The following is a 24633-nucleotide window of genomic DNA, read 5'->3' as shown; positions in this document are numbered from 1 at the left end:
ACTCTGCGCTACATCGGTGTTGTCCCATGCACACTGCAAACCCAAAGTTGTGTTGGAATATGGACACGCCTCAGTGTGTACTGCCCACCATGAGCAGGGACTCTGCTGCCCCGACATGCTTCACATGTTGTCATGCCGTTGGTTCATCAGATGACCTTAAAGCTCTTCACAAAGTGTCTTTGTGACGCCCTGAAAGGGTGGGTAGTTTAAAGCATGTAGTGATGGAAGCCCCAGCCACCTCTGAATACAGAACCTCTTACCCTGTTTTGCATTCCCACACACTGCCTGGTCACGGCTAGCCTTAGGGGATGGTCCTTTGCCTCCCACCTGCATGAGAAGGCTTCCTCCACTAGTACGGTGGATGGTGTGAGCGCCGTCTCCCTGGCAATTGAATGATTTGGCAACACATCATCAGCCTAAGGGCAATAATTGTATAGTTGCACCCAAACCCCGGGCCTGTGTGTAGCAGCTGAGAGCACTGGCCCCACGCCTAAAGGGACAGCAAGCTCCAGAGCAATTTCAAAGGGTGAGCAGCAACAGCATTAGGAACACAGCTCCCTGCTGCTCAGAGTGAATCCAGCCTGTGTCACCATTTGTAACGGTTTGTGCCTCTCTGTGTGTCTGTAGATTGCACCCCCTCCATCGCTCGCGGAACCCCTGAAGGAACTCTTCAAGCAGCAGGAAGCAGTGAGGGGGAAGCTGCGACTCCAGCACAGCATAGAGCGGGTAACGGAGAGCCGTTGGGGGATTCCTTCTGGGGCGAATGGTGCTTCACTTCCTTCTCTGGAGAAATGAAGGGCACTCGTCACTCACTGGGTTACTTTCTCCTCTCTCCTCAGGAGAAGCTGATTGTTTCATGCGAACAGGAGATCTTAAGAGTTCACTGTCGGGCAGCGAGAACCATTGCTAACCAGGCAGTGCCCTTCAGTGCATGCACCATGCTGCTGGACTCCGAGGTCTATAACATGCCTCTAGAAAATCAGGTCAGTGGCCATCTTACCAGTGGTTAACTCGGCCTCGAAGGTCCGTTTGTGCAGCTGCCCACGTGCACTGTGCTTCTCAGAGTGATGGGTGTAGGGAGGCCTTAATGTGCTTCCCACCCAGGTACCTACAACTCCCTTCCCTTCGCACTGCTACGATGTGGGAGATCTCGCAGCACGTGCTGCTGTTGACTAATCTGACTCGTTTGCCAGAGGGTCCAAGTCACAAGTTCAGCTGCCCAGTGTGTGCGTGGGGGCAAAGAAATGTGTCTATGAATGACATCCAGGAGCCAGCGTTATAGGCCTATTTGAAGGTAGCAAAGGCCCCTGATCTGTCTGCAGGCTGCAAAGCCCCCTCTGCTTTTCCTTGTGAGCAGAACCATCTGCACGTGTGAAAGGTTTATTTCGGTACATTCCATGCAGCTGTTCCACAATCCCCAGTTGTGTTGCACAGAGAACAGAAATCTATGAGATGACTTTCTTAGAGAAGACTGGCCTTGAAAAGCAAAACTGCGCGGCGCAGCCCACAGAGATGGGCTTTTCCCCTTTGACGCCACGTAGTGTGGCGCTGGCGAAAGCTGAGAAGAACCGGCACAGAAAATGAGTCAGAGTTCAGCAGTCAGTATTATTGTTCAGCTTCGTAAGAGTTTAAAATCAGCTGAAGTGGGGCAGAGCGATTACATTAGCACCTCCTGCTGGCCAGAAGCTTTGTAGCTGCACCACTAACCTGCCAGAAAGCTGTCATCTCTGTAGAAAGCACCCTGCTGCATTGCAGAAGCTGAGGCCTGTGCTGCAGACAGTATAGTGGGATTCATTAGTGATCCAGCGTATTGATCCATGCATCTGATTTACCTCTCAGCGTTTCTCAGGATAAAAAGAAAAAAACATTATGGAAATCTCTATGTAGAAGACATTATGATCTGGGGCACAAGTTCAAGGACTCGGTGAGCTGCAGGTGTTCCGTTCGCAAAGGAAGAACTGAATGAGTTTAGTATGAACAGATTCTCAGCTCCAGCTCCATGTGGGGAAGGCAAGGAGGGGGCTTGTGTGCATAGCATCCACCACTCAGGCTGAAACCTCTAGCAACGTGCTGTGAAAGCAGCACAGAGCTGCATAGCCCATTATTCCTCCCTGCTGGTGCACTTCTGACTACTTCAGACCCACCACTCTTCTTTCTTCCAGGAGTGTGGTGGGTTTGTATGTGTGGTGGGGAGTGGAGGGGTTTGCACCTGTCTGATAGGGTATTTATTTTATTGATACGTTTTAACGTGTAATTCCCCTTTGTGCTGTTCCCTGTGCAGGGAGATGAAAACAAATCAGTCAGAGATCGTTTCAATGCTCGCCAGTTTATTTCCTGGTTGCAAGATGTGGATGACAAATATGATCGAATGAAGGTGAGAGCTGCGTGCCCCTGCTGTTCCTTGGGGATTCCAGTGCACGGGGTGTGCAGCATTTCCAGGAGTCAGTAGCGGATGTTGCTGATCTGTAACCTGCTTGGGATATTTTGTTTGGCATTTTAAATGTGAAAGAGGGGGAGGGTTCCAGTCTCTCCTGTGACAGTGGTTGCTGCTCCAGTCAGTCAGTGCAATTCCTACAGTGAGCCAGAGGCAGGCTGTCCCAGAGCAAAGGCCCTAAACCCTGCTCTCCTGCGTGGCAGTGTAAGTCATTGGTGCTGGGCACCTGGCTGTGCCTGGCTTCAGGGTTTGGCAAGCGGGATTTGTGGTTTCCAAAAATCTCTGATAAGGGCAAGGAGCCCCAGGGAGAAAGCTTTGTGAGCAGTTCTAAATGCCATACCTTGACAGCATCCATCTGTGCAGTCCACTTACAAGTTCCCGTGCCATGCAGAGAGCAATCCCTGCTGTGAGCTAGGGAAGGACAGGCCATCTCTGCTGTTCTGCAGATGGGGAAAATGAGGCAGACTGAACCTGCCCACGATCACGCAGTGAGGCTGTGGCAGAATTCCTGACTCAGCCCTGTGCTCGTTCCTTCAGGCCACACGGTTTCCTCTTTTCCATGCTGTTTGGTCTGCCAAGCAATGGCCAGCTGCTGCATCCTGTCTGTCTGTTTGGAAGTCCCTCAGATAGACTTTCTGTCTAAGGTACTTCCATGGCCCCCGCACAATCTGTAACATATTCATCCTCACAACATGGCTTGCTGCAGAGCAATGCTCTTGCCCCATTTCACAGACAGGAACTGAGGCACAGAGACAGAGCAGGGACTTAAGCCCAGGTCCCAGGCTAGTGCCCTAACCAGTGAGCCACCCCTTCCTCTCTTCCTTCCTTCATCTTTCACACAGAGGTGGAGACTGCAGGTCCCAGTGTGCGGTGTTGCACGTTGATTGGGCCTGTATTACCATGTACTAACCGAACTGCAGCACTCCATGGGCTGTGTTCAACCAGCACTTCACCCTGGCTACCTCCAGGGGTAAAAACGGTTCTAATCTGGCGTGTTGTTCTGAGGTTTTATAGCACCTCTGGAGGAGTGGGGCCTTCTCAAAATCCTGTTGGACAGACTGTTTTCCAAGCGTATATTTCCTTCCGACAAGGGCACCCAGTGTCTGCTGTGGAACCTGTCCCTGGCTGGGAATGTGTCTGTCCAACATGATAGCCGGAGACTCCATTGCCTTGCTGCCAGAGTGCAATTGTTCAGTGTACTCAAGTGATTGTCGTCTTCTCTCTTCTCTCCTATGAACCCCCGTCTCTGCTGGGCGTTGGGTTCTGGTGCAGACGTGCCTGCTAATGCGACAGCAGCATGAAGCCGCTGCCTTGAATGCGGTGCAGCGAATGGAGTGGCAGCTGAAGGTTCAGGAGCTGGATCCAGCTGGGCATAAATCCCTCTGCGTGAACGAGGTTCCCTCGTTCTACGTGCCGATGGTTGATGTCAACGATGACTTTGTGCTCTTGCCGGCATGACAATACAAAACCAGGAGACATTCTCCCTGAAAACTGGCAAGGGCGGGAGCCCTCCGAGGACAGATGCTCGAGCTCACATTCATCCTTACCACTTGCTGATGAGTCCCTGGTCAGAGGAGGAGGAAGCATCTATCGGCAGAAAACAAAACAGTAAGAAAAATAATTGCACTTTCTTCACGACGTCTCCCTCACTTCTGGACTGATCAGAGCTACGCCAGGCAGCGGGAGTGGGGGAACGCATCTCCTGTCAAACCGGTTGCTGCAGCAGAGGGCAGCCAGCCTGTACACAGCAGTGAGCGTCTGAACGGACAAGGGGGAGAGAGACTGACGGAGGCAGGGAGGAGAAAAGGTTCAAGAACACGTGTGTTGCAGAAGCTGCTGAGCAGGGCCAGCAACCATGCAGTTCATGTACTTGTGAACATGGCGATTTCAAGCTCTTTGTTTTCCATTTGTCCGCAGATCTCCTCTTGGAGAAGCTGCAGAGGAGACGGTGGGTTTTTTATAGTTCTCGTTCCATCCTGGTTACGTCACAAATTAAAAGCAAAACTAAAAGGAAGCATCCAGCTTTCCCAGCTGCGGTTCCGGAGGTGCAAACAGCTGCGGCTCCCGACCCCGGACGCCTTCTGAGTCGTCATAAAGTAGCTGCTCGTCACCACGTTTGGATGAGTGAGGAGGCAGTTGGCACGTTATGCGCACGTGACTAGTACGGTGAGTGTCTACCGCGAAAATGGTGACGGAGAGCCAGGACTTTGCCGATCATGTTTTTAATGGAGTAAAATCCATGTGGTTTATATATATTTTTTTCCTTTAATCTTGGGCATTTCGTTTCTCTTTCTGAGAACATAACTTGAAAACACTACAGAGCCAATACTCATATAAAGAAAATTGTATCCCATAAATGCTGTACAGTTTTTATATACATTAACAATGTACTTTTGCTGCCTTCTAGATAATTTATTTTGCAACACATTACTGCACAGTTGTAAATAACTTATGTACTGTAACATCACTTTCAGTTATGTGTAAAGAAATAAATAAATTAATTGAAATTATCTTTGTATGTATAGTTCACCCTAGGCAGCACTTTCCCTCTCAAGGAAAAAAATAAGGGCCAAAATGGTGTGCAGTGTGCAGTATTTCAAACCTGTCTTCTGAGATTCAGGCCTTGCAAACTAACTCAGTCTGCAGTCCCTGTTGTGGAGATCTCCAAGCGCTGACCTCTTCTTTTAACACAGTCTAGTTTTTTTCCTTTTCCCCCTGCCCTTTTGAGTTTAGTGGAGTAGTGAAACCACCTGCACAGATTCGGAAGCTGTGCGTCAGATTTAGCGAGGAATGTTTGGGGGGTGGGGACAGGAGAGGAAGAAGGGGGAATCCCACCCTGACACATGCTAGCTTGGGCCTAGAGGAATTCAGAAGATGTTACTTGCACGTTTGGGCTGAGAGACCGACAATTTACCGCATTCCCACAGCCTGAGCTGCGGTACTCTGGGGAGCCAGCGACTCGGAGCCGCGTGGCCTCGGGAGGGCGAGGCCGCCTGGCAGCCGGGCGGAACTTGTAGCCATTTCTTCATTGTGACCAGCCATTCTAGTGCGCTACGAGTATTGTGAGTTCTGGATAAAGAAGCCAGTTGCTCTGTGAGTCACGGGTGGAAATAAAGCACCACAGCTGGGAAAGTGACTGTGAGGGTGAGCTGGGGCCGAAAGATGCTCTGGGGCCGCTGCAAGGCTGCAGCCATTGGGCATCCAGCATCGCTTTGCTTGTGGGATCCTTTCTGCCTCGCTTTTCAGGGTGTGGTGGATACCCTGCCAGGTGTCTGAGGCGTTAATAAGCATGCTGGGGCCTAGCTGTGATTTTTATCCAGTTCCATCGGCCCAGCACTGCCCCGGTGGCCCAATGTCCAGGGGTACCGGGTGGCTCTGTTAGCGCTTGCTCCAAGGCTTCAGTTAGATGTGGTCAGCAGGGGATGTGCTGTGCAGGGCGATGCACACATCTTCCTTGAGCATTTTCTTGTAGTGTTGACAGGCAGGACTTCAGGTCGCTTCTGAGAAAGAGACGGGTTTGGCCATTAGTCATGTGTCAGTCGGAATGAGCTTCTGTGCTGGGTTACTCAGGACTAAAGTGTGCTTGATGCAGACTAGCTGATCAGGTTGGGAAAGTGTCTAATTAGAGAGAAGGGACACACCCCTACATCACAGGCTGTCTGGAGGCCACCTTCACCACATCACTGGGAGTGCAGATTCCAGCCCCATCCTGTTCTGTGAGCTTCTTCCTGGTGTTTTGAACATTGCACCCTCGCAGAAGCCAGCTGTCTGTCTCTGGTTTTAAGAGAGCAAAAGCTCTTTGTTGAGGAGCCAGAACCCGGCAGGAGGCATTACTCAGTTGTGTGCTTAAAAACCTCCTTTGGTACCACTCAGCCAGCCACAGCAAGGAGGGGTTTGCTCAGAATTAAGCCCTTGGTGGGGGGCAGTTTCTAGTTGTATATTTAAGGAAAGTTTGTCTTCTGGCTCCAGCTCAGCTGGGGTGCACACTGCATTGATTTTTCTAAATTATCTGGTTTGGAGCTCTGGATTTGAACAGCCCCAGTCAGGAGGGTGCTAAGTGAAATTGTAACTTCAGCTGGGATGCTGGGTGTTTCTGCTGCTGTATTGCTGGGTGATGGCACCATGGCTGGTTCCAGAGAGGTTTGTATTTGTTGAGTGTGTGGCTGTCAGTGGAGTAATAGTGGAGTCCGTACTTAATGCAGCTGGCAATGTTTGTACCCAAGCACAGATGTGCAGGATGTGGCTGGAGGCAGATGCAAAATGCCTCTTCTGTGCCCTCTGGTCCTCGCTCACACCAATGGGCCAGCTCACTCCATACTGTCTGGGCCTGTAGGTCAGCCAGCCAGCCCTGCTCCCTTTGCAACCGCAACAAGTGGACTCTTTCTGTCTGCAGTGTGAAAGTGACCCGTGCAGGATCCTGCTAAAACACACGGGCTCAAATAATTCTGCGAGAAATGAACAGGAAACATGGGCACTAGCTCAGCGGGGAGTGGTGTCAAAATATAGGTACCCTGAGTGTGCTGCATCTTGTGCCCTGACGGGCTGGAGGGGGATGCATGGACTGACACACCTGGGGGCCTGTCACTTGGTTACTTTGAGGCTGTTTTTAAACATTGCCAGGTGCATGTGCTAGGTAAAGTCCAATTCAGACACCATTTAAATTCCTGTTCAGCTCCCCTCCTCTCCTGGTGCTTGAGCTGCTGTGGGAGCAGGGGAGGCTTGAGGGGAGGAGCTCTGACTAATTCAGTGTGAGGGTTGCCTACAGCCTTGCTGCTCTGCTCCCCTGTCCGCTTTCCCCGTACTGTGCGTTTTGGAGTGAGCAGCCTAGATGGCAAAGCTCTGGAGTCTGAAGCCAAGGCTCTCCCAGTGCTTTGGGATCTGGGCTGCCCACCCAGATAACACAGCAGGGTAGGGCCGAGAGCAGCAGGAGGGCTGGAGCAGGGGGAAGTCCGGAGTGGAATCAGTCTCGCATTTAGCTAGTGGAGAAACCAAAGCCCTGCTTGATCCCAGTGGAGGAGGAGCAGCAGTTCTGGCACCTAGGGAGTCAGAGAAGCTGCCAAATTGGGCATTTCCCCTTGCTCAGCACTCTAGGTTCAAATTCTCACTCTGTCACCCACTGGCTTTTTAAACAGCTGCTGTTATGGAGTGACCTGATTACTTGAGCTGGGAACCAGACAGTCTTGCAGCCTGCCGGATCACCGCTTTCCTCCAGGCTGCTTCAGAAAAGCCAGTTGAAGCACATTCCTGTAAGGTGATTTTCCCCACTAACTTATTGAATTAGTACCCTTGGCCTATTGGGGCTGGGATTCCAAATCACGGCATCACATCACAAGCTGGGATTGTTTTGGAGAGTTGGAAAGAATTACGGGGCCAGATTCTTGGCTGGTGTAACCGCACGGTTTCACTAGGCTTCCCCCCAGTGAATGAGGGTTATTGCATGCAAAGCTACTGAGGCGAGTGATCTGTCACGGTAACTAGTTTCTTCTAACTACATTGTGTTAGTGACTTAAGAAATAAAATCCCTAGCTCCCTTCCTCAGGCTGTACGGTGAAACGGACAGGCTGTCCCTGGCCGTGTGCAGTGCTGGTGCTCAGCTCCATCTCGCCATGCTGCTGTGGTGTGTCCAAGGGAGTTTTCTCTATGCCTGTGCTGTGCACAAACCTGTCTGGGGGAATTCCCCGTGTCCTGGGCTGAGTGACTGGTACAATGCAGGAGGAGGCTGCTCTGTGCTGTGGAATGTATCGATGGCCTACAGAGGGTCAGGATTTGTAGCACCCCTGGATGTATTCCGAATGTTTTTTTTATTTAAACATTGAGCCCTTTGTTTCCAGGGTTCGAGTCCTTTTGCTCCTTTTCTCTTCCTTTCAGGGCTAGGCTTTGCCTGATGCAGTGGCTGGTTTTCTCCACGGGTATTGCCAGCTAAATTGCAGCACACACTTTCCATGCAAGTGGAGGGGAATTGATAGGCCAGCCAATTCTCCTGCTCTGTGGGGAGGATACAGGAATGCTTTTCTTTCTCTAGAACACAGGAATATGGCCACAAATAACACTTATTTTTTTTATTAATTTCAAGCCCAGTTCTTTCTTTTGTTAAATAACCATCAATTAATCTGTATAAGCATGGAGAGACCTTTAATCAGCAATTTAAAGCAACAATAGCTAAAGCATTGTATTATCTTTGACACCTGTGCTACGTGGATTCAAGTCTCAACAGTGTAAATTTCCCTCCTTGTAATGCTTCTCTGAGACTGTATATAAATGTAAATACCTCACAGGTCAATTCACACCCTTCTATTTGTACTAGTCCAACTTGCGTAGTATGTGGGGTAAAACAGCGGCAAGATTGCGTTGTCTGTAATGTAACAATGTAATTTTTTTTTACAATGTAGTTTGTGTACATATTGTTTGGCAGTGCTGGTGCTGCCGATGCCACCGCTCTGCCGCGACACTGCTGTCCTTTCGCTGTACAACTTCCTGCAGACAGAGACAAAGTGAATACAAATGTTATTTTCTACAGTTGCATGTACAGAGATGAGCGCCAGAGAGATGCTGTTGTCCCTCAAAGATAATGTTCGTAAATAAATTTAAAAAAAAAAAAAAAAAAAAGGAAGGTTTGTTTGTGAATTTCTGCCGGTTCACCTTCCCGAGGCCGGGTTTTCTGTTACTGTTTCACACCCCTTTAGCTTCACTGTCCCAGGAGTACGCAGTGGTTTCAGCTCCAGGCAACCATTCAGTGTCTGGGGCACCAGCTGTTCGTACAGCTCCCAGCACAATAGGTCCTCTGGGTACTACTGGAATACAAACAATCATCCCTCCGCAGGGAACTTGCCTGGGGGTAAAGTCCAGGGCAATCACAGGGGTGTGCCGGATTACTGTACCTACAGCCTGTATCTCCTCAGATAACTCCCCAACTACAGTCTCTATAAACACAGGGCCAAAAGCAGCCCCACTCAGTGGAGTTGCACCATCTTAGGCCAGGGCTGAATCTGGCCCATAGTGACCATTCTGATCAGAAGCCTAAAAGGAGCTAGCTCCCTCCACAGCTTAGTCACTGCTGTCCTGATCAGCAGCTCCGTCTCTTCCTTCCCTTCCCAAACCAGGTTTTTAGAAGGTCTTCTATGCAGTCACCCCACTACAGGGAAAGAAACCAAGCCTGGGATTAAGACCCACATGGTCCCTCCTGCTGGTGCAGTGTCCTGTTGGTCGTTCCTCAAGTGCATCCACTTCTTCAAGAAGCTGCAGCTGAAACAGTCGGTGATTGCTGGACACACACAATTGAATCACACACCTGAGTCAGTGTTGCACAGAGTTCCAGCTGACCTCACTAGGCCACTAGGTGTCACCAGTGCTCCACACAAGCCCCAATGAGCCTCCTGCTCTACAACACCATACGCAGCTGGAAGCCAAGCTAAAGTTCAGCACGTTTCCAGGCCATGCATCTTGCTGGACATTGACACTATGAATTCCTAAATGTCTCCCAGTCTGTAGCTATGGATCTTCAGGGGGCAGGTAGCCAGAAACAGAAGAGTTTCTGACCTTATTGGAACTGTGGTGCTTTAAGATGTTTTGTCCGTGTGGATCCCACTTATTGTCTGTGTGTGACTCGTACACGTCACTTATGGACCATCCACATGGACAAAGACTTGAAGAACCAGTAGTTTCGTAGGCAGAGCCTTCCCAAGTGTTTTGTGTAGTGGGATGGAGCAGGTGCAGTAAGAGACATGCCCCAGCCCACCTGGACCATAATCCCATTTCCTTCAGCTTTTTTAATTGATACAGAATGTTGAGATTTCACAACCCGGCTGTCTGTGGCAAGCCTTTTGTTACCAGTGCCCTTTTCTAATCCTGCCCTGATCCAGGCAATGCACAAGGATCCTTCACCTTCCCTGCTTCTGAGACATCTTAGAGCATGAAACCTCTTGACAATTATTACAGATTAAAATGGTCTGTAATGTAAATTTGTGTTTTCCCCCTTCTTGGCACCACCAACCTTCAAATTTAGCCAGGGTTACAACTCCCCATCCCCAAGAGCTGCCTGGCTTTCCTGTTCTTTGGCCATTCCTAACTCCATCTAGTTAGCAGTATAGGTTTTCATCAAAGCGTGTGCTTTCATTAAAGTCTTTTACTCTCAGTAACACTCCTCTGTGCAGTGCCGCAGCATTGTCCCAGGAGAGATGACTACGTGCCACTCTCAGTACTTTAGTGCCGCTGCAAGAGAGGCTGGCAGGGTGCATAATAATGAACAAGACTTTCTCCTCTATTGTGGTCCCAGCCCCCCACTAGCTGTGGGAAAGAGAACCTTTAACTGAACCAAGTAGACTTGCATGGCACTGTAGGAGGACAAACAGCTCCCTGGGAAGGAGCTCTGAGAAAAGGCAAACACAGCTGGGAGGAGATAAGGCAGAATGGGAAGGGCAGGGTGAATGTAAATATTAGTCAAGGTGTTCAGCGGCTTAGATCTGGTGAATGGTGCCAGGCTGCATTTTCATTGCCAAGTCCCATTGGATCTATTTAAACCTATCGCAATCAATCTACCCGCAGCACCCGATTATTTGTCCCCAGAGCCAAAACTTAGGCTGAACGCATGTGTATGCTGATTGACCCAGCCTTTGCAACATGTGGCTTGGGCATTGGGCACCCCACACACCCCTCCACCTGTGAGCAGAAAGCTTCAAAGGCTGTGGAAGGATGAATTCAGCTCATCAGCCTGTAGACTTTCACTTTGCTGTCCCAGGGGAGAAGCTCCGTGCTAAGGTTCGGTGCCCTGCCCAGGGCTGCTCTTTGCCCAAAGGAACCAAGCACAAGGGCCCCCTTCTTTCATCATCCATGAGCTCTCACTACCCTTCCTGAAGCAGCAAGACCTGGTCAGCAAGCCTGGTCAGTCACACTGCACTGATCCTGGGAGACTGGGTTCTTGGATGCACCCACCTTAAAGCTCTTACCTGGTGCAACATGTCCAAAGCCTGTTTGCTGCCCAGAAATTCAGGGCCATGATTGTTCTCAGAAGGTGCCAGCAGCCCTGTGAGCCCCATTCTGCACACAACTGCCAGGGTGCAATGCACAAGCTGGCCCAACCAGTCGCTTTTGGTAGGTCCTACTCCTACCAGTGTATGTTGCTGTGAAGGCAGCCCAGCTAACCAGAGTCCCAAGCAAGCTAGCTAAGGCAGCCTAGTTAGATTGCAAGCTCTGTAGAGGAGGGAATATCTGTTGTTTGTGCGGTGCCTGGTACGATGGGGTCCCCATCTCAGCTGGGCTCCCTAGACATTGTCAGACAAATCTCACCGTATTCCCAGCACCCAGCTGCACCTGTGCTGCACAGATGAGGCAGTACACGAAGGGGGCTCCAGCCAGGCAGTGTGAATGCTGGGATTCACAGAGCCCAGGCAAGGGAATAAAGCAGATAATGCTTGGGGGGCACTGGCCAGTCCCCTTCCAGCCATGTGAGGGGCACCACTGAGATTCATTAGTGGCATTGCAGTGGTATCTAGCCGTCTTGGCCCCATGGTGCTAGGTGCTGTACAGAAAGACAGGCCTGCCCCAAGGAGTTTACAAGCTGAGTGTCAGACAACAGCTGGAGCCAGACAGATGTGGGGGGGAGGGGTGAAGAGCACAAGGTAACTTTGAGAAGCCTCTAAGCTAAATAATACAGTTCACATGAATCACTAGGGGCCAGATCCTCAAAGGGATGTAGGTGCTTAGCTGCCATGGAAATCAATGGGAAGCAGGCACCCAAATCGCTCTGAGGAGCTGGGCCTGGATGCTGCAGCTGAGACACGTCCCAGCGGTTGCCTGCAGAGGAGGCAGGTCTGCTGGAAGTGCTGGTTCGCCGTGTGATTTCGATAGCGTGTCACCTCAGTGGAGCCGTTATGGGGAATTCATAGAATATCAGGGTTGGAAGGGACCTCAGGAGGTCATCTAGTCCAACCCCCTGCTCAAAGCAGGACCAATCCCCAATTTTTGCCCCAGATCCCTAAATGGCCCCCTCAAGGACTGAACTCACAACCCTGGTTTTAGCAGGCCAATGCTCAAACCACTGAGCTATCCCTCCCCCCAGATTACTGGCCTCCACTGAACCCAGGCCAGTTCTAATGTGCACGGGGTGCGGCTGGGTGGGTTTGGAGCCTGACTCTGTATTTGCTCCCTGGGTTAATAGAGAGGGGGGCTGGGCCCGTTGCAATAAGGTGGAGGGAGGGGAGAGATCTGGCCCCAGCACCCTGCTTGCCCTAGCATCCCCCTCTGCTTATCAAGCTGCGGGCGAGGGGTGGCCCCTCCAGGGTGGGGGGTGCAGGGGAATTACCACCCCCCCTTAGGGGCAACCTCCAGCTCCCAAGGATTTGGTCCAGTTTGAAGTCACAAGCTCTTCCTCCCGCAGGCTGGCTGCTCTTTGCTGGGACAGGCCTGGGCCACCTCAGTCCCCTCCCGGGGTGCCCTCTCTCCTCGGGGTCTTAGCAGGGCTGGTGTTTGCCGAGGGCTGGGCGTGGCCCCTTCTGCGCCTCCTTCCCTATCAGCGGCTTATCAGCACCCCTAGCCCGGGAGCTTCCCTTTCCTCCCCGGGGCTCAGTGCTGATCACACCCGCTCCCGATCCCCCCACACACACACTTCACTGGCACCCCAAGGCTCTGCCAACCAGAAGGTGGCCTGGGCGCAGCCCTGAGCCGGGGGGCCCTCGCCCCATTTCAGAGCAGGGGGCTGGGCCCAGCCGGGGGGGGGGTCTCTGGAGGCTGGGCTAGATCCCTCCTGAGGTCAATTCCAACCCCAATCCAATGATTCTGCGGGTGCTCCGGCGGGGGGCGGGGCTTGGCCCGGCGGGGGCGGGGTCTGGCCCGGCGAGGGGCGGGGCCTGGCCCGGCGGGGGCGGGGCCTGGGCCTGCCCCGCCCCGGGGCGGGGCCAGCGGCCGGTGCCCCGGCCCGGCGCGGCGCTGCCCGGCCCGCCCGGCCCATGGAGTTCGACGCGCGGCTGCTGCGGCCCGCGGGCGGCTTCGGGCGCCGCGCCCGGCTCCTGGCGGCCGCCAGCTGGGCCCCCAACGCGGCGCTGGCGCTGGGCTTCTGCGCGGGGCTGCTGCTGGCGGCGCCGCCCGCCCACCGCTGCCGCCCGGACCCCGCGCTGCTGCCGCCCGCGCTGCGCAACCTCTCGGGCCGGGCGCTGCTCAACGCCTCGGTGCCGCGGGGCCCCGCGGGCTGGAGCCGCTGCCTCCTCTACCGCTACGCGCTCGGCGCCGCGGGGCCCAACCGCACCGGGCCCTGCACCCGCGGCTGGGACTACGAGCTGCCCGCCGCCGGGCTGCGCTCCAGCCCGGTCACCCAGGTGCGCGGCCGGGGGGGGGGTCCTGAGCCGGGGGGGGGGGCCCTGAGGCGGGGGGGGGGCGAGCGAGCGGCCGGCGGGGGCCCTGAGGCGGGGGGGGGGGGCCCTGAGGCGGGAGGGGGGGGGGCGAGCGAGCGGCCGGGGGGGGCCCTGAGGCGGGAGGGGGGGGGGCGAGCGAGCGGCCGGGGGGGGCCCTGAGGCGGGAGGGGGGGGGGCGAGCGAGCGGCCGGGGGGGGCCCTGAGGCGGGAGGGGGGGGGGCGAGCGAGCGGCCGGGGGGGGCCCTGAGGCGGGAGGGGGGGGGCGAGCGAGCGGCCGGGGGGGGCGAGCGAGCGGGGGGGGGGGCCCTGAGGCGGGGGGGGGGGGGCCCTGAGGCGGGGGGGGGGGCGAGCGAGCGGCCGGGGGGGGCCCTGAGGCGGGGGGGGGGCCCTGAGGCGGGGGGGGGGCGAGCGAGCGGCCGGGGGGGGCCCTGAGGCGGGGGGGGGGGGCGAGCGAGCGGCCGGGGGGGGCCCTGAGGCGGGGGGGGGGGGCGAGCGAGCGGCCGGGGGGGGCCCTGAGGCGGGGGGGGGGCCCTGAGGCGGGGGGGGGGCGAGCGAGCGGCCGGGGGGGGCCCTGAGGCGGGAGGGGGGGGCGAGCGAGCGGGCCGGGGGGGGCCCTCAGGTGGGGGGGGGGCGAGCGAGCGGCCGGGGGGGGCGAGCGAGCGGCCGGGGGGGGCCCTGAGCCGGGAGGGGTTTGGGGGGGCTGTGTTGGGGGGCAGAGTGCTAGGGGGCGGGGGCTGTCCCAGGGACGGGGTGAGCCAGCTCTGTTGGGGGGCAGATGGCGGGGGCAAGCTCTCTGCTGCCTGGCCCCCCATGTCTCTGCCCTGGCTGGGGTAGCGCTGCCCAGGTGTCCATGCGTGGGGTGGGGATGCTGAGCTGGCTGCGACCCCCCAGCAATGGACCGGCCCCTGGCGCTCTCTGCGTGCAGACCCCCAGACAGACACCGCGCTGGGCAGTAGATGCACCTGCTGCTGCCCAGGGCCCTGCTCCCCCATGGTGGCGGGGGGGCGGGACAGGCTGCGAACACTGAGTCACAGGGACCTGGGCGCTTCCAGCCCTGCATGCTGCTCTCATCTGCCCACCCCTTGGCAGAGCTGTGGGCCACGGGCTGCTCTAGCTTCCAGTCTGCCCAGCCCGTCCTAGCCGTGCTGGCTGCAGAGTGCCAGGCCTGGTGTCTGGTCGAAGGCCCCGGGCTGGGGGTGAATCCTGGAGCGGGCTCTGCACACACCTTGGTGCCCGACACCTTGTGTACCCTTAACAGGCGATAGCAGCCTTGGCTTTTCTGCAGGAGCCCTGATCAGGCGCCAGCCCCTGGCGCTAAACGTGGGTCTGCCTGGGGGCAGGCGGTGAAGATGGCTCCACGGGTGGCCCCAGCAGAGTGGCCCAACTGCCGTCTCCTTGTGCGTTTGCATAATCCACAAACCTAGCTGCAGCTTTGTTGCAAAATGTTGGGTGGGGATGGCAGTCCCAGGGCGGGAGAAGAGCCCTGCCTCCCCAGGCCGTGGCGACGTGCTCACGGTGCCATTAGAGGAAGTGCCCTGACCTGAAAAGCCTGCACCTCCCTGCCCCTGTCTGTGCTGTGGGAGCAGGGGCAGCAGAGTCCGAATCCCAGTGCTGACACCAACTGCCTGGGGACCTTGATTAGCGCTCCCCCTGGAAGGGTGGTCCCAGCACTGGGAGGCCTGTGGGTGGGTCGGGGGCAGATTGAGCTGGATTCTGCTGCTGCCCAGGCCGGATGTGCCGGGAGGGTCTGTGCTCCATGGGGGCTGTGTGCAGGGGAAGGAGATTGAGCCTTGGAGCGGGTGGATGGACAGAGTCCTGGGTGAGAGCTCCTGGTCTTCCTGTGCTTGGTGGGGGTGCTCCATCCCCCTGGCCAGGCTCTGCTTCTCCAGCAGCGCCTTGGGGAGCGGGGGAGAGTCGCATGTCCCGGGCAGTTACTTCCTTTCCCTGTTTGCTGCTGCTTCTGCACTTGCTGGCAGAGACCGTTTTCCAGGGACGAGGTGTTCCCTGCCATCCCTGGGCAGCAGGGGGAGGGGAAAGGAGATGCCAGTTGTACTGACCCCCAGGGGCGCCTGCATTCAGGGTGCAGCTGGTTCCCTCGGTGCAGGGTTGGGGAGGGTCCCTGTTTGTTAGGGATGGACTTGCATGGCAGACTGAGTGGAGGTTGCCTTGCATTCAGGGCCCGCCCTGCCTCAGCTCTACCGCCTTAGGCAGAGAGCCTGTCTGACCTGGCTAGCTAAGCATGGTCAGACCTGATCAGTGGTTGGATGGGAAACCCCAGGGCAGTGCAGGAAATGGCTCTGGTCTGGGATGCTGGAGGAAACGCTCTCACCCCTTGGAGTCTGTACTGGGCTGTGGTGCCAGAATCCACGTGCTGTTGGAGGGTCCTGTCTTCTGGATGGGACAAACAAAGTTCCAGGCTTGTTTTTCCAGGAGTCAGGGTGTTCGCTTCAGTGGCCTGGCTGAATTCCTCATCCTGCTTCTCTAACCCCCCCTGTGGTTTCACCTGGGCCTGGGAATCTTCTCACTTCCTGCCCGAAACCTCTGAGCAGGGTGCCAGCTAAACAGCTGCACGGGTCCAGCCCAGCGGGGGTTGCATTGCAGTGGTGGACGTGGTGTCCCCTGAGTGGCCTGTTCAGGCCCCCCCATGTGTTAGGCCCATTCAGGGCAGCGTCAAGGACTCCGTGGCTCACGCTTCCTTCCTCTCGCAGTGGGATTTGGTGTGCTCGGATCGCTGGAAGGTGCCCCTCGAACAGACCACCCACCTGCTGGGCTGGCTCGGCGGCTGCATTGCACTCGGCTTGGCCTGCGACAGGTAAAGCACCAGCCATGATGGGCCCCTGATCAGACCCTCCCACCCGGCCAGATGCAGCATTGTCCATAACCAGCCCTGCCCCTTGGGTTTGTGTCCAGCCCTGATGTGTGCCCGGGGGGGGCTGTTTTGTGTCTGACCCCTGCCCAGCTCACTGCCGTTGGCTCTCCTCTCTAGGTTTGGCCGCCGTGCCACCTTCGTGTTCTCCCTGGTTCTGGCGGTTCCCCTGGGCATCGGTGTGGCGCTGGCACTGAATTACTTCATGCTGCTGTCGCTGCGGCTCCTCCTCGGTGCTGCGCTGGCTGGCACCTTCCTCTCCCTCTACGTCGCGAGTGAGTCCGCTTGGTCCGCCACCGGCCTGACGCCCCTTCTCTGCTCCAGGAGAGGGAACCCCGTGGAGCTCCATGGCCCTGTGCATGTGGCCCCCTGCCCTGGCTTTTACAGTAGTCGTCATTTGTATTACCGTCGCGCCTCGGGGTCCCAGACATGGACTGGCACCCCGTGGCGCTAGGCGCTGTACGAACACAGAACAGACCAGCTGTCCCTGCCCCCAAGAGCCAATGGTCTAAGTAATTACCTCTGTAGCTTATCTCACCCCCCGCCCCCCCCCAGGCCAGGGAGTGGAGAGCCCAGCTGGGCTCCGTTTGGGTCTGGTCTGGGGTGACGTGTCCTTGCCCCATCCCAGGGTCGCCTGCCAGTGTAACCCCTCCATGTGGTGGGCATTGTTGTTCTCCAGCTGATCAGCAAGGGGCGGGGTTCAGAACAGGATGAGGAATTGTCCTGCCCCCTCCTGGCTGGAGCCCTAGGGGCAGATGGGTGACGTGACCCTGGGCTGTATGGCCCCTTGCTGGTTCACGGGGCAGCCGCTCTGTAGTGCGTGATGCCCAGGTATGTCACGCTGAAACACCAGCATAACTGGCCCTGGGACTCCGGCTAACAGTCTCCTGCTCGGCGGGGAGTGGCAGCCAGGAGGGAGCTGGAGGCTAGGGGTGTCTGCTGCAGCCCCGGGGAGCGGGGAGAGCGCACCGTCACCTCGGGAGTCGGCCCCTGTGCAAGTTGAGCTGCATGGGGCTGTATTTGCTCCCACGTTGCCCAGGGCTGCAGTGGGGGCCAGGCAGCAGCCCCAAGAGGCTCTTGCTTGTGCGTTGCTCTGAAGAGGTGACCCAGGGGCTGTGGGGGAGCCTGACTCTGCAGCGCCCCTCGTCAGTCAGGTCAGGCGGGGAGCAGAGAGGGTGGCAGTCCCTGCAGGGAGCTGGCCCCACTGTGCCCCTGCCCAGTGCTCGCCTTGGTGCGGAGCTGCCCGTGGCCTGCCGGGTGTCAGCCCGATGCAGTGTGAATCGACCCTCCCCACTCAGTCTTAGACCCCCGGTCTGCCTTTGTCTCCCCACCCCAGGGCTGGAGCTGTGCGACCCTCCCCACCGGCTGATGGTCGTCATGGTTGCGGGGTTCTTCTGGGTTGCCGGGAAGCTGCTGTTGCCGGGCTTGGCGGTGCTGTGTCGGCAGTGGCGGCTGCTGCAGGGGGCCGTGACGCTGACACTGGCTCTGCTGGCAATCTGCTGGGGGTAAGGACCGGCTGTGCCGCGGGTGGGCTGGGGGCGGGCAGGCCCGGGCTGGGGGCGGGCAGGCCCAGCCTGGCTTTGCTGCACACCCGTGGGAAGATGGCCGAGGAGCTGGAGTGGCTCGGGGGGAGAGCCCTACCCTGAGGCATTGGACCCCATCATGCCCCACCCGTCCCTGACCTATACAGCCCCCTGTGCCAGAGCGGAGGTGCTGGCAGGGACCCAAGCCCCCAGCTCCATGGGATGAGCAGCCCACAGAGAACATGGGCAGCGCCACCTCCTCCCCTGCGCACACGTCCCAGTGACGGTGAAACCAGCTGGCAGCGACGCTGGGACTGCGGCTGGGTCAGACGCTCCCAGACCCTTCAGCTCAAGTGTGGCGCCGGCTGCCTCTGAAGGGGCCCTTGAACCTGTGGGGCCGGAGGTAAATATTTGCTCCACGCAGATTAAACACGGTTAATTTATTTTCCAGGTTGGCTCTGAGCTTTGTGGCCTGATCAGACCTGGGGCTTGCAGGGCGTGGGGGTGGCAGAGAGAGCAGGGGCCCAGTTAGCCCTGGATGGGGATGTCCACTTCCTCAAGTGGACCCGTGGCAGGGAGCAGCCATTGGGGGGCAGGAGCAGCGGGTGGGTCCCTGCGCTGCTGGCCCCAGGTTTGGGGGGATGCAGGAGCCTGTTGCAGGCACTGGGGGGCGCTGCTGGTGCAGGTTCCCTGTCCGGTTCCCGGGGTTGAGTGCACCCCAGACTGTGCGGAGCAGATGGCTGAGATGGGTCACAGTTGAGCCTGGCCTGGATTGGTGCCATCTCTGCCTCCCGGGTGCCACCGTCCCTCGCCTGGGGGGACTCCCTGCAGAGCTGCCCCCGCCTGGCACGGTGGGGTCTGTCGTGGGAGCGGGTTCTGTGTAGCCGGGTGCTGAAGTTGGGCCTGTGGTGACCCTGCTGACGCTCTCCCTCCAGCTGCCCGTCGCTGTTCCCAGAGTCACCCCGCTGGCTGCTGGCCACGCGGCAGCTGGAGAAGGGCAGGAAGGGTCTGCGGGCCCTTGCTGAGGGCAACGGCGTGACCCTGGAGGACGAATTCTACAGCCAGGAGCACCTGTTAGCAGGTGAGCGCTGGGCCCGAGGGCCCCGGTTGCGTCCATGGGGCCCGACCTGGGAGAGGCCAGGGGTCGAAGTCAGGCTGAGCCCTATGCTGTGGGCACTCCCCGCTCCAGTCCGAACCTGCTGCTCCTCCCTGTCCCTCCACCCCCAGGCCTTGGCTGAAACACTAACGCGCTCGGTCCTGCCGTTCCTCGGCTCCGTCCCTCCCGCTGGCTCTGCCCTGGAGCTGGGCTGACCGCGCTCCTCTTGTGCCCCCAGAGCTGGAGTGCGACGGGGCCCCGCTGCCACGCTATCACACGCTCGGCGAGGTCTTCAGCACCCGAGTCATCTGGAGAAACGGCCTCATCCTCGGCTTCACGGCGTAAGGACCCACCGCGCGCTGCGGGCAGGGAATGGCTGGACCATGGGCCTCCCTGCTCCACGTTGTTCCACCTTGGCTCTCCTGGGCACGCCCCAGGGCAGCCTTGCTCCCAGCCCACTGCTGCTCTAGCCTTGGGCTCCCCCCTGCACACAGCTCTGCTGATGCCTCTCAGTCCAGAGCCCCGCCTCAAACGCTCCCCACTGCCCCAGCCCTGAGCTCCCCCCAGCACAGCTCTGCTGCTGTCCCTCCCTCCAACCCGCCTCCCCCGGCTCTCCCTGAGTCTGAGCAGAGCTGCTTGTGCAGGCTGCATGGCGGTGAGTGATGGGCACAGAGCTCGCCCGGCGGCCAGGCTGAGACCCTCCCAGCTCGCGTCGCGTGCCCTAGCTAGGTCGCACTTCAGCTGCCCTCCCCAAGGACAACGCCCCCTGCCCTTCCTGCAGGTTCATCGGCAGCGGGATCCGGTACTGCTTCACCCGCAACCTGGCTCCCTACCGCCCCCAATTCTACTTCTCCTACTTCCTGCTGGCGGCGCTGGAGGTCGCGGCCTGCCTCTTCCTGTGCCTCACCGTCAACCGCTTCGGGCGCCGCCCCGTCCTGCTGCTCTGCACCATCCTGACCGGCGTCGCCTCGCTGCTGCTGCTGGCCCTGACACAGTGTGAGGGGCAGGGGGCCTGGCCTGGCCCGTTCCCCCGCTGCTCAGCCCCCTGCCCCGGCCCATGGGGACTAGCGGTTCTGCCCCATTGCATGCTGGCGCCGGTCCCTGGGAAGGGAAGGAGCGAGCTCCATGGGTCTCCCGGTAACTGCGAACCAGCATTCGTGCTCGGCTGCTCACCCAGTCCCTGAGCCCCCCAGGGCAGGGCAAGCCACCCCAGCCATTCCTAGGACTGGCTCCTGGGCTTCCCCAGCTAGATAAGTCATGCTGCGAGCCTGGGACTCCAAACCACCTGGCTTCCTGCTGCAGGCTAGTTCCCCCACCACCCGCAGCCATGGAGTTACTCCCTCCGGGGTGGTGAGAGCCAAGGAATCTGCTGGGAGGGCCTGGGGGTGTGCTCAGCCCCTTGCCCAGGGGTGGATGGTGGGGGGTGGTGTCCTTTTCCTGGTAGCTGCCTGTGGTCGTTGAGCTCGTGGCCAAGCGCACCTCATCTCAAGCTCCCTGTGGAAGTCCCCAAAGCATCTGATCCAGAAATGGGCTGGACAGATACGCCCACTCTGTCCCGCTCAGGGAGCGGCTGCTGGCAGTCTCCCTGGGCTGGCACATGGGTACTTCCCTGCCCCACTCACCAGGCAGGGCTTAAAATCCCGGTGTTGTAAATCTGTTGGGAGCCAGGCTGGAGCCCACCTGCACCCAAGGCCCCAGCTAGCCAGGCTGTGGCATGTGCTCACTCTGCTCCCTCACTCCCGCTCCAGATCTGCTGAACTGGATCATCCTGACCCTCTCTCTCGTGGGCATCGCATGCTCGCAGGCTGTCACCATGCTCAGCATCTTCTTTGCTAGTGAGGTCCTTCCCACCGTGGTCAGGTAGGAGACGGGCCCCTCACGGCAGCCATGGGCTAGTGCACGATGCAGGCCCCGGAAGGGGTGGGGGGGGGCGCACTGGCTTCCTGGGGGGTGGGTACTAAGTCTCAAGGGGGACCCCTTGGGACCAGAGCCAGCTTCCCGCACTCTGATCCAGTGCCTGGGGGCTGCCCTCGAGTCAACCAAACCGTAGCCTGGATGTCATGGCAGAGTCCCATGGGGCATGACCCATGTCCTCCTGCCCCAGCCAGCCCATGCCCCACCACTGGGAGGACACGGCCAGGCCTGGTGGCTGCTCCACATGGTGCTCGGCTGCTCGCCCGGGCAGGGGCCAGGCCCAGCCTAGCTCTCGGGCCGCACCTCCTGCCTCTGAGCTGCCCAGTCAGGGCAAAGCCCCAGCTGCCACGCTGGGCTGTGGCACCCCCGGGCTCTGGTCAGGAGGTGCTGTCCCCCCAGTGAGGGCCTGATCTGTGTCCCCCTGCTGCAGGGGTGCTTGGCTGGGCCTCATCATGGCTGCCAGCTTCGTGGGCAAAGCAGCCGGGCCCATCATGGACATCCAGAACAACCGGGGCTTCTTCCTGCACCACGTGGTCTTCGCCTCCTTCGCCATCCTCTCCGTGCTCAGCATCATGCTGCTGCCCGAGAGCAAGGGCAAGGGCCTGCCCGAGTCACTGCAGGATGGTGAGAGTCAGCGCCGGCCCCCGCTCTTCCGCTCCTCTCGCCGCAGGGACCACCTGCCTCTGCTCTCGCCCCGCAGCGCTGGCCAGGCCTGCGAGGCCCAGGACTATGCCCACCTCGTCACTGCCACCAAGAGGATGCTGAGATCCCACCGGCGCACCCCCCCGCGGGACAGGCAGCTACTGCTGGAGCCTGCCCCAGGCGGTGACCCCCAGGAGGAGACATAGCTGGGCAGGGCTGTCTGTGGACTGTGCCCAGGGGGCGGGGGGCAGCAGCCAGTGTTACCTGCCCTGGGGCTGCAGGCGTCTCCGGTGCTAACTGGCTGTGTTGTTTGTGTGCCGTGCCTCCTAGGGCCCATCGCACCGGTGCAGCCTCCATGACTGTCTCCAGGCAGCAGGCGCTAATCCACGGCTCCCTTCTGCTCGCCTGGAGATGCACCGTGCTGGGCCCTGGAGTGATTGTTAACGTGCCATGCGCAGCCTTGTACTGGCTGTCCCCTGCTTCACTAGGGTGTTTGGGGGCTCCCACAACCCCTGCTGCATACCAGCCCTGCAGGGAGCGGGGCCTGGAAGAGAAAGTGCCCCCCACCCCCTCCTAAGGAGCCTGGCTGCGAGGGGGGGTTCCTGGCTTAGGGAACGCCAGTCCCTGTGCCTCCTGGCCGGGTGAGTGGCTCACCAATAAAATGTGCCTTATTTCTACCCTGGGCCTGGTTCTGTTTTCTCTCCAGGGGCCTTGGGGGGAGGAGGCTGGGCTGCGGGACCTGTGCCCTGGCCTAGCACTGGGCAGCCCCCTCAGTCCAGGGCCCACAGCTGGGCCCAGGAGCGGCGCTTCACTCCCCTTCCGCTGGCAGGTGCCCCCTGCCCATGCAGCACCCGGCTCCAGCCAGTACTGTGCTCCAAGTCTCTTTATTGGGGGTTGCCATAGGGGGGATTCTCACCTGGCACTTGTGTAAGAACCGCCCCACGGGTCAGAGCCCTGCCTCCTGGACCTGGCACAGCTCTCCCCTCATCAGGTCCCAGCTTGGTGCTGCCCGTGCCCTGAGCGCCCCAGCCAGGCAGGGCCTGGGGGGTGGCTCGGCCTGGGGCCCCTTCCATGCATGGCTGCTGCCCTGCTCCCTCCTGCTTGTCTGGCACTGCCAGGCCCAGACCAGCTGTGCCTTGCTACTGCTTCCCCCCTCTGCCCTGCCCCTCCCGCAGCCTCCCTTGGGCAATTCCCCCTGCTGGGTGCCTCTGCAGGACCTGGCTTTCCCCAGGCCCCCTGGCCGGTAGCTGCTCCAGGGCATTCTCCTGCAGGGCCCACAGCCTGGCATGGGGCCCTGGCTGTCCCCGGGGGCTCTAGGAAGTGCCCTCCTATGTGGCTTCAGCCTTGATTCCTCTTCCTGCACTGAGCTCCCTGGACCCTGATCTCCTGAGCATTGTGTTCTCTGCCCTCTCCTAGCCAGCTTCTGCCCCTTCTGTCTGCTGTAAGGGAGCCCTGCGCCCTGCTGCAGAACGTACCTCCCCTGTAGCCAGCCCTGCCCGGCTGCTCCACCTGGTGCTCCCCAGCCTGCCCTTTGAGCGCCAGGCTAAAGTTAATGCTGGCTGTGCCCTCTGCCACGTGTGCTGCTCTGGGCTTTGGACAGCAGCTGGGCAGGGAGCCTCCCCCTGCAGCTTGGTCGGTGCTCGTTGCAGGTCAAGCTGGACACGCGGGTCTCAGTGCAGTTCTCACATCCCTGCACCCTCCTGGCTCTGGTGCGTGGGCAGAGGCAGGGCTGAGAAGCTGGTTCTCCCAGCCACACCCTCCCCCCCCAGTGGGGGGGCTGCCTGTGCCCCGGGGGGGCTTTGCTGTTTAAACGCAGCTTGTTCCAAAGGCTGGTGCTGTGCAGGTGTCCGCTGCCCTTGGCTCAGCAGCGCTATAGCCGGGTCCTGCAGAGGAGGCTGCTCCCAGGCCCTGCCAGCGCTGGGCAGGGCCCAGCTCCCTGCTCACAGGATTCCCTCCCCCCCCCCCCCCCCGGCCCATGAGTCCCCCTCCCTGCCCCAGCCCTAGTGCCCGTACAAGTCTGCCAGCCGGCGGAAGCGCGGCCCCCACTCGCTGAGGTAGTCGTAGTCTTGGTCGCCGTCCGTCAGGCTGGACACGATGGAGCTGAGCGAGCCAGCCACGGAGCCGGAGCCCTCGCAATCGTAGATGAGGGCTGTGTCGTAGGGGGGGGCGTTGGGGTCGCTGTCGGCCGCGTCCAGCCCCTGGGGCAGGAGGAAGGGCTGTGAGGCCTGGGTGGGGGCATTGGATCCGAGGGGGGCAGCTGCAGGAGCCGGCAGCTATTGGCTAGTGGTAGCACAGCAGCCCCGGGGCCAGGCACCTGTCTCCATACCCTAGCTCGGCCCCCCAGCCGGGGCCAGGCACCTGTCTCCATACCCTAGCTCGGCCCCACAGCCGGGGCCAGGCACCTGTCTCCATACCCTAGCTCGGCCCCACAGCCGGGGCCAGGCACCTGTCTCCATACCCTAGCTCGGCCCCCCAGCCGGGGCCAGGCACCTGTCTCCATACCCTAGCTTGGCCCCCCAGCCAGTGCCTGGCCTGCCCCAGCTGCCTGCCCTCCCCTCAGTCGGAGCCTGGGAGCCCCGTGGTGCCCATGGGAGCCCCAAGCCCCACCCACGTCAAGCCAGTCACAGCCTGAGTGTGGTGTGGGACCCCAGTGCCCTCCCTCCTGCGCCAGCGTTAGCCCCTGCCCTGAGCGGGAGGGCTGGGTCTGTCCCGGCAGGTGCCTAGCCCGGTCTGGATGCTGGACAAGTAATACCCGCGGGGCAGGGAGCCAGCCGCGCAGGGCCCTGGGGCCGGCAGACCAGCCCTCGGGGAGCTCG

The 24633-nt window shown here is 59.3% G+C and overlaps 3 protein-coding genes across 11 annotated transcripts in view; 2 read left to right on the top strand and 1 right to left on the bottom strand.

Moving 5' to 3' along the window:
• Window positions 1-9040, top strand: part of ANKRD11 (ankyrin repeat domain 11) — a 227911-nt gene extending 218871 nt beyond the window's left edge. For 4 of the 6 annotated variants that reach the window (XM_037877957.2, XM_037877955.2, XM_037877959.2 and 1 more), the window contains 4 exons: window positions 628-726; window positions 840-983; window positions 2282-2374; window positions 3707-9040. In XM_037877957.2, the coding sequence (XP_037733885.1) occupies window positions 628-726; window positions 840-983; window positions 2282-2374; window positions 3707-3892 (522 nt within the window). In that variant the 3' untranslated portion in view covers window positions 3893-9040. The remainder of the gene's footprint in view (window positions 1-627; window positions 727-839; window positions 984-2281; window positions 2375-3706) is intronic. The other 2 variants (XR_005222248.2, XM_037877958.2) reach the window with 2 other exon arrangements.
• Window positions 9041-13346: 4306 nt separating this feature from the next.
• SLC22A31 (solute carrier family 22 member 31) lies at window positions 13347-22494 on the top strand. Of its 3 annotated transcripts, none has more exons than XM_037877926.2 (9): window positions 13347-13740; window positions 16485-16588; window positions 16763-16917; window positions 17979-18147; window positions 19101-19246; window positions 19500-19602; window positions 20043-20257; window positions 21010-21121; window positions 21606-22494. In XM_037877926.2, the coding sequence occupies exons 1-9, from the start codon at window positions 13375-13377 to the stop codon at window positions 22021-22023; spliced, it is 1788 nt and encodes a 595-aa protein (XP_037733854.1). In that variant the 5' UTR covers window positions 13347-13374; the 3' UTR covers window positions 22024-22494. The 3 variants fall into 3 exon arrangements, with proteins under 3 accessions (XP_037733854.1, XP_043382264.1, XP_037733855.1); XM_043526329.1 differs by lacking the exon at window positions 13347-13740 and adding an exon at window positions 15111-15173; XM_037877927.2 differs by lacking the exons at window positions 13347-13740; window positions 16763-16917 and having other exon boundaries at window positions 16491-16588.
• CDH15 (cadherin 15) overlaps window positions 22114-24633 on the bottom strand; it is a 29921-nt gene continuing 27401 nt past the window's right edge. For both annotated transcript variants that reach the window (XM_037878158.2, XM_043526328.1), the window contains exon 14: window positions 22114-24015. In XM_037878158.2, the coding sequence (XP_037734086.1) occupies window positions 23818-24015 (198 nt within the window). In that variant the 3' untranslated portion in view covers window positions 22114-23817. The remainder of the gene's footprint in view (window positions 24016-24633) is intronic.

This window comes from Chelonia mydas, chromosome 12 (assembly GCF_015237465.2).
Source record: "Chelonia mydas isolate rCheMyd1 chromosome 12, rCheMyd1.pri.v2, whole genome shotgun sequence".
Lineage (NCBI taxonomy): Eukaryota > Metazoa > Chordata > Testudines > Cheloniidae > Chelonia > Chelonia mydas.
Note: the sequence above shows the minus strand (reverse complement) of the source record. Positions and strands in the feature narration are given on the sequence as shown.